We start from the raw sequence: 14,113 nt of genomic DNA, 5'->3' as shown, positions 1-14,113 counted from the left end.
AAACAAGACACTGATAAGCACTTGTTAAATAGTTTTAAAAGGATAGATAAAAGCCCCAGAGAACACCTCTGCAAGACTATAACAGGTATTTTGTCTGGACCATAAACTGTAGAAGAGTCTAAGCAGGAGTTCTCTTTAGATACAGAAGCTAGAGTGATACAAACCTCAAGCAATGGGTCAACCTGTTTGTTGGCTATATCAGGTAGAATGTGATTAGTGGAATCAAGAGATGATATTGATGAGAAGTTCTTAGCAAACAATTGAGCGTTGTAACAGATTTTCCCTTATTAGAAGAGCCTAATTTTTACAATTAAATATGAGATTTCATGACCTGAGAATAGCGGGCTTTGGCGTTAGGCAAAACCTTTGGTTTGTCTAATGGTTTCTAGCAATAGTAAAAAGATGTCTGTTTTCTGGACGATTGAATTGTTTTGACAATAGATATGGAAGTAATGGTTATAATTGGAAATAACAGCAGCACAATGAAAGGAAAACCATGGAGAAGAGTGAAGCTTGACTTGGAATTGTTAATAGGGAATAAAAGATTCCATGCCAGCCTGAATCCAAGAAATTACTTAAGAGGCATGTTTGTCAGCAGGAAGATAAAAGATTTCTACCTAAATGCCATCATGAAGAAAATCACAAAAAGAGTCCCAGTCAGCTTTTTAAGGTAGTTGTAAGAGGTACAATGATAGTGGGGTTCTGTTGATGAAGAAGAATGAGATAGTAGTTTTAGAGAGAACTGTGATCAGAAGCATCTAATGTTGAATGTGGAGAAACTGAGCACTGACTAGAATCAGAAACAATACATAAGTCGAGTAGAGAAGATAAATGATTTGAATTGTCTGGAAAGCGAATTGGAAAGTTGACTTTTTGTGTTAGAGATTGAGAAAGACAAAAGTTGTGGGCCTTATCGCCTGCAGAGTCATTGACACTAGAGCCAAGCCATTCAGTGTGATGCACATTAAAGTCACCGACAATAACGATATTGGCTGAGAAATAAAGAGAAAGGACTTGGTGAATTTGATTAGAAATAATATCAAAAAGAATATTCAGCAGTAGCATTTTATAAAAAGCAACTAGGGGATGTTTTAAAGTCCTATAATTAATATTATTGCCCAATCAAAACAAGTGAAAGTTTAAAACAAGTTTTTTTTTTCAAATTTATTTTATATTTAGTTTTGTAGTTATTTTTTTATAGCTAAAATATTAATACTATATATTAAATAAACTATATATTAGTTAAAATATTATTTATATATATATATATTTTTTTACCTCTCCAAGGCCAAGAAGGCAACTACAGATGAGGAGGCTATTGTTGTTATAACCCTCTCCCAACTCTATAACTCCAAAACACGATCCTTCATGAATAAGGCTGCTGCGCGGAGAAACAAGTTGAGCGCGGTACTACCAGGGGCATGGTATCATTAGCTAAAATAAAGAAAAGTTGTAAAACTTGTAGAGTAATAGTGAAAAAGTGTTGTTTTTTTAAATGTATTTACACATTTGATTTTTTAAAAATCAGTGACACCTTACCTGAAAAATAAGTAATAAATTTATAAGTTGAGGTTAATAGTTTTTTATTAATGTTAGCAAAGAGCTAAGCTGGTTAGAATGCTATTTGAATTGTTAAAATGTTGCTAGTTAAGTGATGTATCCATATTTGTATTCTGACACCAGTATACCGATATGGATGCTCAAGTTAATCAAACTAAATTCTGATGTAATAAGAAAAGCATGAATAAATATTTTGTATTTGATGAATAATTATAAAACTTTTTTTAATTGCTAGAAAAACAAATCTTTTTTAATTATGTTTTAAAGTACCATGAAGTCAAAATGTTCTTTGAGAAGAAAAATATTTTCTACAGAAAAACTATTAAAATTTTCTTTTGAAAAACTGTTAGCAACAAGCCAAAAATTGTTTCTAATTACTTTTGTAATTAAATTTTTATATAAGTTTGGTGTCTTGAAATGTTGCAATAAAAAAACAATTGTAAACTTGCTTAAAACAGCTTTTTATTTTTTTGTTTCATTTATTTTTATTTTTTCACCAAATAAAAATATCAAAAAGTTCAAAAAATTGAGAGTTCAAGATTTAAGAGGTTAAACAATAATTAAGGCTCTAAGTTCACTGTTTTTTTTTTATAGCTAAAATAAGTTTTGTTGATGGAAATAAAGGTGAGTTTTTTAAGCAGCGACCATGATAGTATTTGTAAATAAGAGAAAGAGATGCAACCTTACAATGACGGCTTAAGCTTAGCAGATTGACCAAGTCCAAATACATTTACAATCATTTTTAAAACCTTGTCTAGGAGAGAAAGAGTATCATTAGAAGAACCAGCCTAAAAATGACAACAGTATTTCATAATTTTATATATAATTATAGAGTAGAGTTAGAAAGTTATAGAATGGAATTAGGAGTAAGATAACAGTGAGCACAATAAACAACCTTAGCAGGTGCTAACTTTGCAATGGATTGTATATATGGTTTCCATGAGAGGTCAGTAACGATCAATAATCTATAAGACATTAAGTAGACAACTCAGTAAGATGACTGAATTAATGGTTAAGTAAAGGTTGAGTTAAGCAATCAAGAATTGCGATATCTGAAAATATTTCTAGTAGTCATTTTTAAATCCCTTAATAAGTTATTTTTATTGAATAAAGATTATCAAATTTTTTGATAAATGTTATTATCAAAAAATTCAATAATAAATATTAAATGAAAAGTATTTATCAATTGATCTTGAAACAATAGTATGAAACCTGTTGAATTAACCTTTGATAATTGATTTATTCAGATAATCACCCAAAGAAAACTAGAAAAATAAACCAAACAATACAATATTAAAAAAAGTAAACATATATTAAAGATGTTTATTCATTTTTATATTTATTCTGAATTTCAATAGTCCAAAAGAATTTAGCAATCATAAACTATTTATCAAAGTACTTATAAAAAGTGTAATCATAATGAAATTTTGTTTATCCAAGAATTTAAAGTGGAAGCTCAATTGAAAGTTAACTAAAGGTTTTTGTGTTGTATATTAGAGATTCATCATTCTATAAAATTATCAAGTTTATATAAAAAAATTTCAATGCGCTATGCTTTAAAACTACTACACTGCGTTATCTACTAGTTTTGATATAAAGTGTGGTATCATTACATCTTTAATAATCATAGTAACACGACTCTAGAAAAATTAATCTAAAAACATAGCCAGACTTCTTGTTAATAGTAATTTTCATTTTAAAAGTATTTATTGATGTATAAGTATTAGATTCTTTACAGGACAATACATATTGACATTTAAACAAAAAAAAATTATGCATCTTTCTGTTTTAAAACTAATTTTACCTAATTATCTAGTAACTTTTTTTCCAGATAAACATTTTCTATGTTAGAGCCCATTTTTAATACCTTTTTCTAAAGTTTAAGATTTTTTATAGAAATCTTAGTTTAAATATATACGCAATTTTAAATCGAAAATATACTTAAGAATTTGCTGAGTAAGCTAATAATTAATTGTTCTAACCACCTATAGCATACAGATGAGAAAAAAAACTTCTACCTAAACCATTTCTTCTGAAAAACTGATAAATGTTGATTAACCCACTTGTTTAAGTTATAAAATATTTTTAGAAAGAAGTATGTCGCGTGTTAGCTCTGTATGACTTTGAAGCTGCAGAAGACAACGAGATGACTTTTAAAGCTGGAGAAATATTTTCTGTCTTAGATAACAGGTTATACTTATATAATGTTATTTTTTATGTATTTTTTGTCTAGTATTTAATTGAGTTTTATTTTTTACATATGTGTACATTTTTAGTGATCAAAACTGGTGGAAAGGTTGTAATAATCGTGGTGTTGGTTTGTTTCCTGCCAATTTTGTTACGACAGATCTATCTGCACTTCAAAAAGGTTTGTTTCATTTTTCTTTCACATTCAATTTGCACTTTGAGAATATGTTTAATAAATACTTTAATACATATTTTTTTATTATCTATATTTAATTATTATTTATATTTAATAAATATATGTCGATATTTCAGATACTTATAAAAGTATTTTTATTATTATTTATTATAATTTTCAAAAAAATTAAAAAACTCTTTTTTATATTTATTTATTTTTAAATTTAGAACAAACTGAAAAGAAAAAGGTTAGGTTTGTTGAAGACTCTGCAGTTCAAGTAGTGAAGCCTGATCCCAAGGAAGGTATATTGACCATTTTTAGTAATTAATTGCCGAGGTCTTAAAGATCAATAAAAGAAGGAGAATAGTTGCTGCCACAACCCAAACCCTTAGTCAATCTAGCAGAAAATGTTAATTTGTTGAAAATGTTAATCCTGACTATAGTTTCGTCCACATCATTTCTTATAGCATAAATAAGGCTCGGCGCAATAAAAAGGAATAAATATTATAATACTTTGTTTAAATATAAGACAAAATTATAAAAATTTGACGTTTGTAGTGAGTCCAATTTAGCGCTTTCAGAAGTTGACCTCAATGCTTTTTAAAATGTACATTTATTATTTGTTTGATAAATTAAAGTACAACTGGCCTGAATACTTTAAGGATCCTTGCAACCCCTAAATTTTTTTATGTATCTTGAAAATAAATAAAGATGATGATTTCTAAGGTCGATTCCTCGCTCTTCTGAAACCTAATAAACATAAATTTGCTTTTACACCAACAGGGTTAGGATTAATTTCAAATTGATGAAATGTTTATGTTACTTATATATACTTACTCATAAATCAAGACTTTTTTAGATGCATATCTAAAAAAATACATACATAAAAAAGTGTAATAAAAGTCTACAACTGTAAGAATATTGTAATATTTTAAAATAAATATTGTAGCAGACTTTGACAGAACTGAATAATGATTTTTACCGATTCCTATTGGTTCTTAAACTGTACACTTTATCCTTAAAAAAATAGATTTTAGAGTGTCTCAATTTAGCACTTTAAAAATGCTGATAGGAAATAAAGAGAATAGAAAATAATTTTATGAGTATTTAAGGCAATTTAATGTAGTTATTTATTTAAAAATAATATACCATTCCATATGGGATTTCTTAAGTTAAGGATTTTGCTTAGATTTTATTTTTTAACAATGACAGTTAAGTAATTTGGTTTTATCTCCTTTTTTTTAACTACTTCGCTTCCAACAAGGCTGCAAGCAACCACTAATTAAAGTCGGAAGTTACTGGAAGAGAAAAGATGAAGATTGGAGAGCAAGATAACCATTGACAGACGACTTAAAGGATTGCAAATTATATGAATCATAAAAGCAAGATGAAGGAAGCAAATTCCAAAAACTAATGTTCGAGGAAAAAAACTAGACGAATAAGCGTTTTTGGAGCACTTAGGAACAGTCACAGAAAAAGGATGAGACTTAATTTAATGACAAGTAACACAAGAATGAATTTTAGTAAATGGCACAAGAGACGCTAGCTCTTTAGAGCAGTGTCCATTATAGTATTTGTAGAAAAGAGAAAGAGAGGCAACATTATGATGATGTGATAATGGTTGGAAGTTGGCTGCGAGAGCAGGTCCAACTATGTTTACAATGCATTTTTGCACCTTGTGTAAAAGAGAAAGGGCATCATTAGAAGATCTGCCTCAGATATGGCAACAGTATTCCATACAAGGCCAGATTTGAGATTTATAGAGATAGAGAATAGAATCCGGAGTAAAAAAGTGTTGAGCTCGATAAAGAGATGCAACCTTAGCAGATGCTAATTTTGCAATGGACTTGATATAAGGTTTCCAAGAAAGATTGGAAGTAAGAGTTTATCCAAGAAGATGAAGGGTAGATGTACATCGAGTACATTACTGTTCATAAATGTATGAAGATCTAAATTATTGCGATAATGATTGGCTGAAAAAAATTGAGTTTTATCTGAGTTAAATTTCACCAGCTACTGTGAACCCCATGCTGTAGCAAAAATGAGATCCTTTTCAACCTCAAATGCCCCCTCCAAGCAATTAGAGAGTGTTGGTTTCTTATCGCGACAAGAATAAATGGTAGTATCAACAGCAAACAATGCCACCTTAGATGTGAGAATATCTGGAAGATCGTTAATGTAAATGAAAAAGAGTATAGGGCCAAGAATTGAACCTTACGGAACCCCTGAAGTTACAGAATACAAAGAAGAGTGCTGTCCATCGAGGACAACTTTTATACTACAATTGGAAAGGAAGGATTTAATAATCTTAAAGATATTACCAGATACACCGTAAGAAGAAAGCTTATGGAGAAGATCAGCATGCCAAACTTTATCAAAGGCTTTAGAAATGAAAGGAACCTTAACCTCTTCACCTCTATCTAATGCACAATAAAACCTATCAGTTATTACTGTTAGCAAATCAGTTGTAGAACGAAAAGATCGAAATCCATATTGATGGTCAGAAAGTAAGTTATTAGATTTAAGATGAGAGATTAAGTGTTTGTTAATTAGAGATTTAAAAACCTTGCTTATGATAGGAAGAAGACTAATGGGACGGTAGTTAGACAAATCAGATTGCTCTCCAGAATTTTTGAAAATAGGGATAACAGATGCTGTTATCCCTATTTTTGTAGTCTTTGCCAAAATAGAAGATGATCAGATAAATGCATGGTGTGACTCTAATACGACAAGAAAAAGAGGCCTAGTCTTAGACAGATTAGAAAAGAGCATCTTATCGGACAACATTAGAGAAGATTAAAGTGATTTAGGTATAAACATGTAGAGAGGTAGAAGCTCCAGGAGAAAATGGTAGTGGTAGAAGTAAGAAATTTGAAGAGAGTTTCTTATATATATAATGAATGAGGTTTAGTTAAAGAAAGAAAATGCTCTAGATTGCTTATATTAGAGAAACAGCATAAAAGAGGAAAGCTAAAGCCTGATGATAGCAACAATGATGATTATGACGATGATGATGATGGTAATAATGATGATTATGATCATGATGGTAATGATGATTATGATGATCATGTTGATCATAATGATGTTTATAAATGCATATATATACAAAATATAACATGAATTTTGAATAAAAAGTACATACTTTAAGACGTATAATTGTTTATGCAGCCCTGGTCACAAACCCGGCCCCAACTATATTTTATCAAACCCTGCCCCAGTCAAATATCAACCCCGATCATTTACTAGGTTGAATTGATGAATGTTAAATAAGCAGCTAATGTAATCTTTCTCTATAGAATCTAAAATAATGATATATTGACAAATATTGATGAATTATGATTAAAGTATTGATACACAAATTTTGATGCATTTAAATCAACAAAACCTTTATAATAATATGTACATGATGGATAGAAAAAATTATTTAGAAATGTATAGATGTTTTAAAAAACTTTTATATATGTATGTGTAGTTGCATAAATTAGTTGAAATATTATGGTTTATTAGGTTTTTTAACAATAATATTCATGTCATATATTATTATTGTAAAAATAACCTCATGCAATTCATGTTACAATTGACATCATTTTACAATGAATTGTGTTGATCACAACACTCTTAAAAAAAGAAAACCAGCATTACGATAGATAGCCCACAAATTAACCAATCAAAATTTTCAGAAATAATCTACATAATGGTGTTACAGGAGATAAGGTTTTATTCAAAACAAATCAAAAACAAGTCAGCTATTGCTAGTTCGTGAATGTTAACGCTTTGAAACAATGTAATACATGGTTTGTAAGACAATCATGTTCTACATCTTTAAAACAGCAGGTTCACTCATTTGGGATATATGTTTAAAAAAGGCACACCATTATTAGTCAATACTATATCAAATATTGTTTAAAACCTGTTATACTTGAAAGAAGTAACACAGATTTAAAACTTATCAATTTTCCAACCCTGATAGTATACACAAACAGATTTAAAGTTATATTTAATTATCTTACTTGTTGACAATCAACAAAGTCATAGAAATATAGATTTATAAAGCAGCTTTCCAAAAATATATTACTTACATTATAACACTAAATAAGTTCATTATAGCATTATAAATTTAGTTTCTATAGTTACTTATAAACAGTTAGCTACTAGAAACTGTCAGCATTAGAAGCTGTAAAATCAATATAAACAGCTCTTTTAGCTTGATTTAAATGTCATAATTAGAAAATAGACACAAATATACAGATATGCATCTGTACATTAATGTTTAGGTGTCATGTTATTTGGTTAATAATGTTTAGGTATCATGTTATTTGGTTATTCAACTCAATTTTATTTAACTAGAATCTTTGCAATTAAAGCCGTTTTTTCAAACGTTTTCCAAAATAAAGACATTACATCACATAAGTGATGGGATGGGGAAAACTGCATATTATAATTTATTGAAACACCTATTATCATACAAATTAAATTGAATGAAAATATTTTATAGTGCTTGCATTACAAGCGATAGTGGTATTGTAGTGGAGTAAAAAAAAATTCATAACAAAATTTAAGGCATATGCTCAATAAAATTATGACATCATTTCTGTTTTATAAACTTATAAGCCAACTCATAAATATTATTTCCCATATTAATCAAAATAGTTTTTGTTTAAAAATTATTTTTATAAGATTGAATAAAATTTTTTTTTTTTGTTTAGTTATGAAAGGAAGACCTCAAACTAATATCAGTCAAGTTAGTTTTTTTTTTATACTTAACTTCAACTATTTAAATAAATTTTGAAAAAATTATTTTATGATTTTATATAAATAATATTGTTGAAAATCAAATGACCCTTGAAAATATAGTGTTTATTAAAAGAATTATCATTGACATTGGTCAATTTTATATTAGCTAAAAAAAGGAATTAAAGTTAATCAAATTGCTAAAAAAAATTTAGACTGCCAGGAAAAAAGTTGTCTCTCAAATAAATTATGTTTTAGTATAATGGTAAGGACCATAAAAGTTGTCTATGTTTAAAAATCAAAATGACCATGTAAAATAGATAGATTTTTATAATTTTATTGTCTATTTTAGGCACAGAAATATTGGTAAGAAATTGGAACCCCTCTGACCCATTAAAAACATGCATTAGGGATATTGTCAGGCAAAATAATTTATGGTTGATTGCCTCTTTTAGTTTGATTGGAAAGGTGGTTGGGATGCTAAACCTGGTCATTGCTTCTAGCTCTGAAATACCATTGAAACAAAAAATCTTTTTTTTTCCTTTACTATTTTACTTTGCATGTTTTTCCATTAAAAGTAATAATATAGTCACATTAAAATATAAAATTAAAAAACTCATTCAAAACATAACAAAAAAAAACATTAGATTCCTCCTTTCAAATAAAACAAAAGACATAAAGTTTCTTCATTACTTTCTAAAAACTGTTTAACAGTTGACATTTTGACATTTGCTAGGAGTTTTTCGCAATGTTTCAAATGTCCTTCCATTCTAGTATATCTAGATCTGGTTTGTTTAAATTTAACATTTAATTCTTTACCACATTTTATAACATATCTTTCTAAACTACATTTATGATACTTGACAGATGGAATAGCACAAAAAATCTTCCAGATCAAAATTATTTTTTTAATCAAGTATCAAAACTAGCTCTTGTGAAGAGATGAAAGAATTCTTTAGCTTGGAAAAAAATCCTGCAAATCCACTTTGTGAATTGTTACCAAAACAAGCATTTTGAACAGATCTAAAGTCTTAAGATCTGATCTGAACAAGACACTGATTTTTACTTATCATTGGCAACTTTAATTAATTAAACATTGACTGGGACTCTGATACAGTCAACCTTATAGGTTTACTCAAATATTTGTTAACACAATAAATGAAAATGCCCTTATTCAAAACACAAATACACGATAAATGAAAATACATTTATTCATATCCTATATTCAGATGTGAAAATATGTAATTGATTAATTAACTTTTGATAATTGAGCAATCATGATACATTGTAATTTAACAACTGTAGCATAGTAAACTTTCTAATGAATTGATCTTCTGGTGATTTGTGATCAATAAAAATATTTTTGTTTGATAATTAATCTGAAACTGAGTTATGAGTATAACTAGATTCTCTATGGATATACACCAAAGATTTATTAAAACAGGCTGTACTTTAAACAGCTATGTGGCTGTTTAAAGTACACCATATAACGAGAGTCTCTGGGGAGTAGTATAACTAGAGTCTCTGGGGATATATAGCAAAGACTTGTTAAAATTTAATTCAAGCGTTTACACAAGAAATTCATTTGCTTCAAAAAAGTACAAGCTTGAAGCTGGAAATCTTGAATTTTTTAAAATTGTAATAATAACTTTAAAGATAGTAATTTAACTGCTCCTTATTTTTCAATAGACGACAACATGTGGTATTAAGAGAGTGTGCATCAGGTTGGAGGATGGTTAGAATTGAGTTATTCAAGGTTTATTTTTTAGCCCCCTGCTGTTTATTTTATTTATCAAGTTACAAAAAGTAATAAATTTAACCACTCAGCAACAAGATGCTTTATAGCTGCATGAAATCATAAATACTAGGTTGTCCCATAAGTTCGCGGGCACTTGAAGCTAATATTTTCAAACATAATTTTTTTTATGACGTTTGACTCAAATCAATTAATGATTGATATTATTTTGTAGTATTTTTATTCCTCTTTAAAATGGTGTATCGCTTTTTGTAATTGTGATTTAAAAATGTGTCTTTTTAGTTCTAAAATGACGGACGAAAAATATGAGATTCGCGTACTTTTGCGTCACTATTGGAAAAAATGACTGAGTTCAAGAGATGCAGCAGCTGAAATTTGCAATGTGGAAGGCGAGGGAATGGTCAAGAAAACCGCAGCGGCCAAATGGTTCAAGCGCTTTAACAACGGCGAAACCAGCCTTGCAGATCTACCCAGGTCAGGCCGTCCATCGACAGTAAACAATGAGGCGCTGCGCGAGCTGGTGGAGCAGCAACCACAAACTAGCACCCGCAGATTGTCGGCAGAGCTCGGCCCTTCCAAGTCCACCATCGATTGCCACCTCCATCAAATCGGACTCGTCAATAGGCGCTGCCGAGAAGTTCCTCACGAATTGACGCTTGCGCAGCAAAAACGACGCGTCGACACCTGCACCCATCTGTTCGAAAACCCCAAGGACCTTCGTTTCTGGCGTCGAGTTGTTACTGGAGATGAAAAGTGGGTCTTCTTCCGTAACGCCAATAAGGCGAACGTTTGGATCCAGCCCGGCCAACCCGCTCTACAAGTCGCCAAACAGGATCGGTTCGTTCACAAGGTCATGTTGTGTGTTTGGTGGAATTTCGAGGGGATAATTCACTTTGAGCTTGTTCCAAATGGTCTTGCAGTGAACGCCGCACTCTACACTGAACAACTGGATCGTGTTTACGCCGCTCTCTCGGCTCGTTATCCTGCCTTGGTCAATCGAAAGCGCGCGCTCCTGCTACACGACAACGCTCCAGCACACACCGCCGTTCGCACCAAGGAAAAAATTTCGGAGTTGCCTGGAATTGAAGTTCTTCCTCATCCTGCATACAGTCCGGACCTTGCGCCATCCGACTACCACCTGTTCCGTTCGATGGCTCACTTTCTTCGCGGTAGGACCTTCGATTCTTTGGAGGAGGTCGAAAATGGGTGTAGAGAGTTTTTCGCCTCCAAACCGGCGGAATGGTATCGTCGCGGAATTGAGCAATTGGCGCAAAGATGGACGAAAGCTGTAGAAAGCAATGGAATTTACTTTGAAGAATAGTTGTTAATAAATATTAAGTTACAATCAAATAAAGTTTTGTCGCAAAGTGCCCGCGATCTTATGGGACACCCTAGTATAGTATTCTGGTGAAAAACTCTTAGATTGGTTCTTGATTATGATAAATACAAGGTAACTCAAATTGGCAAAGCTATTCTTTTTTTTCTTTCTTATTTTCTACAAAACATCTTCACTTCCAACAAAGCTACAAGAAGCCACTTTTTGAGTTAGTTACCATGTGACAATTGTTGAAGGTTGGCTGCGAGAGCAGATCCTATGATGCATTGTAAACTATATTTACAATGCATTTTTGCACCTTGTTTAATAGAGAAGGGGCATCATTCAAAAATCCACTTCAGATATGGCAACAGTATTCCATACAAGGATGGATTAGATCTTACAGCATTTAATGCACAATATGTTACACTATGATTGAAGGTATTGGCTAAAATAATCTACATTTCTAATAATGACAAAAAGGTGATCAAGGTCATTTGACATGTTGCCAAATGATATAAAAACAAAAAGTTGCAAGAAGTGCAAGCAAAGTTTCTTTTCAGAAGCTTAGGATATAAGTTGATTATCCAAGTTCGATATAACTACTCTCAAACAAAGATAAGTTATAGGGGTTTTAATACCAATGTTTAAAATACTTCTTTGGAATGTCAACTGACATTCCAAAGTAGTCTCTAACAATCGTAACCATATGTTAGGAGAAATACTTAATAGATATTACAAAATTTATAACTTTTTTATCAATAGAATTTTCCCAATATAATAAGATATACAGTACTGTGAATAACTTTTACACCACTTACATTTTTTCAAAAAATCCCAGAGAATTCTTCTCTAATATTTAAGTTTGTAGTTCTAAGTTATAAACTTATTAAAACACATGTATTTCACACAAAATATGGAACAATTACAAACTTTTTAATGTCAAACTTCATAAAAAACTCTTAATATTTACTATGTCCTCCTTTTGCCTCAATCCCAGCCGATATTCGCCCGGGAATAGATTCATACAAATTAATTATATAATCCTGGGGTATGTTGTGCCATTCTCTTTGACCTTCTTTCTGTCCAGGTATTCCCAAATATGCTCAATTATATTCAAAACTGGACTCTGGAGAGGCCAGGTCATCAATTCCAGTACTTCTTCTTCTGCCATTTCATTTCAATAATTTTTTGCCACTTGGGAACAATGTTTTGGGTCATTGTCCTGTTGCAGAATAAAATTATGACCTATTAGTCTCATTCCGGATGATACAGCATGGCGCCTTAGGATATCCACATAATGTTCCCCAGTGAGTTGCCCCCCTATTTTGATCAAATCACCTACTCCAGATGAAGATAAACAGCCCCAAACTTGTAAAGAGCCTCCTCTGTGTTTAATAGTAGAGTTTAAACACTCGGGCTGATAGGCTTCTTCAATTCTTCTTCAAACATATTGGCGTCTTTCCGTTCCGAAAGTTTCGAATTTAGACTCGTTTTTCTTTATTGCCACACTGTAATAATGGTTTTTGAATTGCAACACACCCTCTTAATCCTGATTTAAGTAGGTGTTGTCGAATAAAAGAAGAGCTGACATTTTTCCCAGTTGCTGTGTTAATGTCTTTTGCCAGCTCGGTTGATGCTTTTTTTGTATTTCTTAAAGAAAGGGTTTTTAAATATTTATTGTCATCTTTTGTTAGCTTAGGAGGTCTACCACTTTTCTTTCTATCTTCAAGGGAGTCAGTTTCTCTAAACTTTTCAATGATTTCTGTAACAGCATTCTTCGAATATCCTGTTTTGGATGTAGTTCTTATGACACATTGTTTTAATAAATAAACAAACAAATCCCTCATGTTTCCTCGTCAATTTTGTTTATTAATTCAAAATAATATATTCTTTCAACTTTTCTTATATATTATTAAACTTAAGTACACTTTTAAAAAATTACATCGGAAAAAATTGTAAATACGCCTAATTGTACAAGTGGTCTAAAACTTATTCACAGTACTGTATATATATATATTCATATATATATATATATATATATATATATATATATATATATATATATATATAATTATTTATATTTAACTTGTAATAATATTTATATTTAACTTGTAATAATATTTATATTTAACTTGTAATAATATTTATTTTAAGTAAGTATTAATTTCAATTATATAAAGTATTTATAATTTTAGGAACTTCTGGATCTTACTTTGAGTATGTTGAAAAATGCCTCTCCAAATGAAATTGATGAAGAAGAAGAAACTATTTCAAATATGGAAATGCGCTGCAAAGAAATGGGATATGCTATTGAAAAGAAGATTATTGAATGTCAAAGAGAAAAGGATGACCTCAATGACTTAAATAGTAAATTTTTGCAAGCCAT

At 30.4% G+C, this 14,113-nt stretch overlaps 1 protein-coding gene across 1 annotated transcript in view; it reads left to right on the top strand.

The window, feature by feature from the left end:
* Positions 1-14,113, top strand: part of LOC101236057 (signal transducing adapter molecule 2) — a 45,846-nt gene that overhangs the window by 23,838 nt on the left and 7,895 nt on the right. The window contains exons 10-14 of the mRNA XM_065795699.1: positions 3,650-3,750; positions 3,837-3,928; positions 4,150-4,224; positions 8,629-8,663; positions 13,923-14,113. The exon at positions 13,923-14,113 is cut by the window's right edge and continues 79 nt beyond it. Coding sequence (XP_065651771.1) covers positions 3,650-3,750; positions 3,837-3,928; positions 4,150-4,224; positions 8,629-8,663; positions 13,923-14,113 — 494 coding nt within the window. The remainder of the gene's footprint in view (positions 1-3,649; positions 3,751-3,836; positions 3,929-4,149; positions 4,225-8,628; positions 8,664-13,922) is intronic.

Source organism: Hydra vulgaris, chromosome 04 (genome assembly GCF_038396675.1).
Source record: "Hydra vulgaris chromosome 04, alternate assembly HydraT2T_AEP".
Lineage (NCBI taxonomy): Eukaryota > Metazoa > Cnidaria > Hydrozoa > Anthoathecata > Hydridae > Hydra > Hydra vulgaris.
Note: the sequence above shows the minus strand (reverse complement) of the source record. Positions and strands in the feature narration are given on the sequence as shown.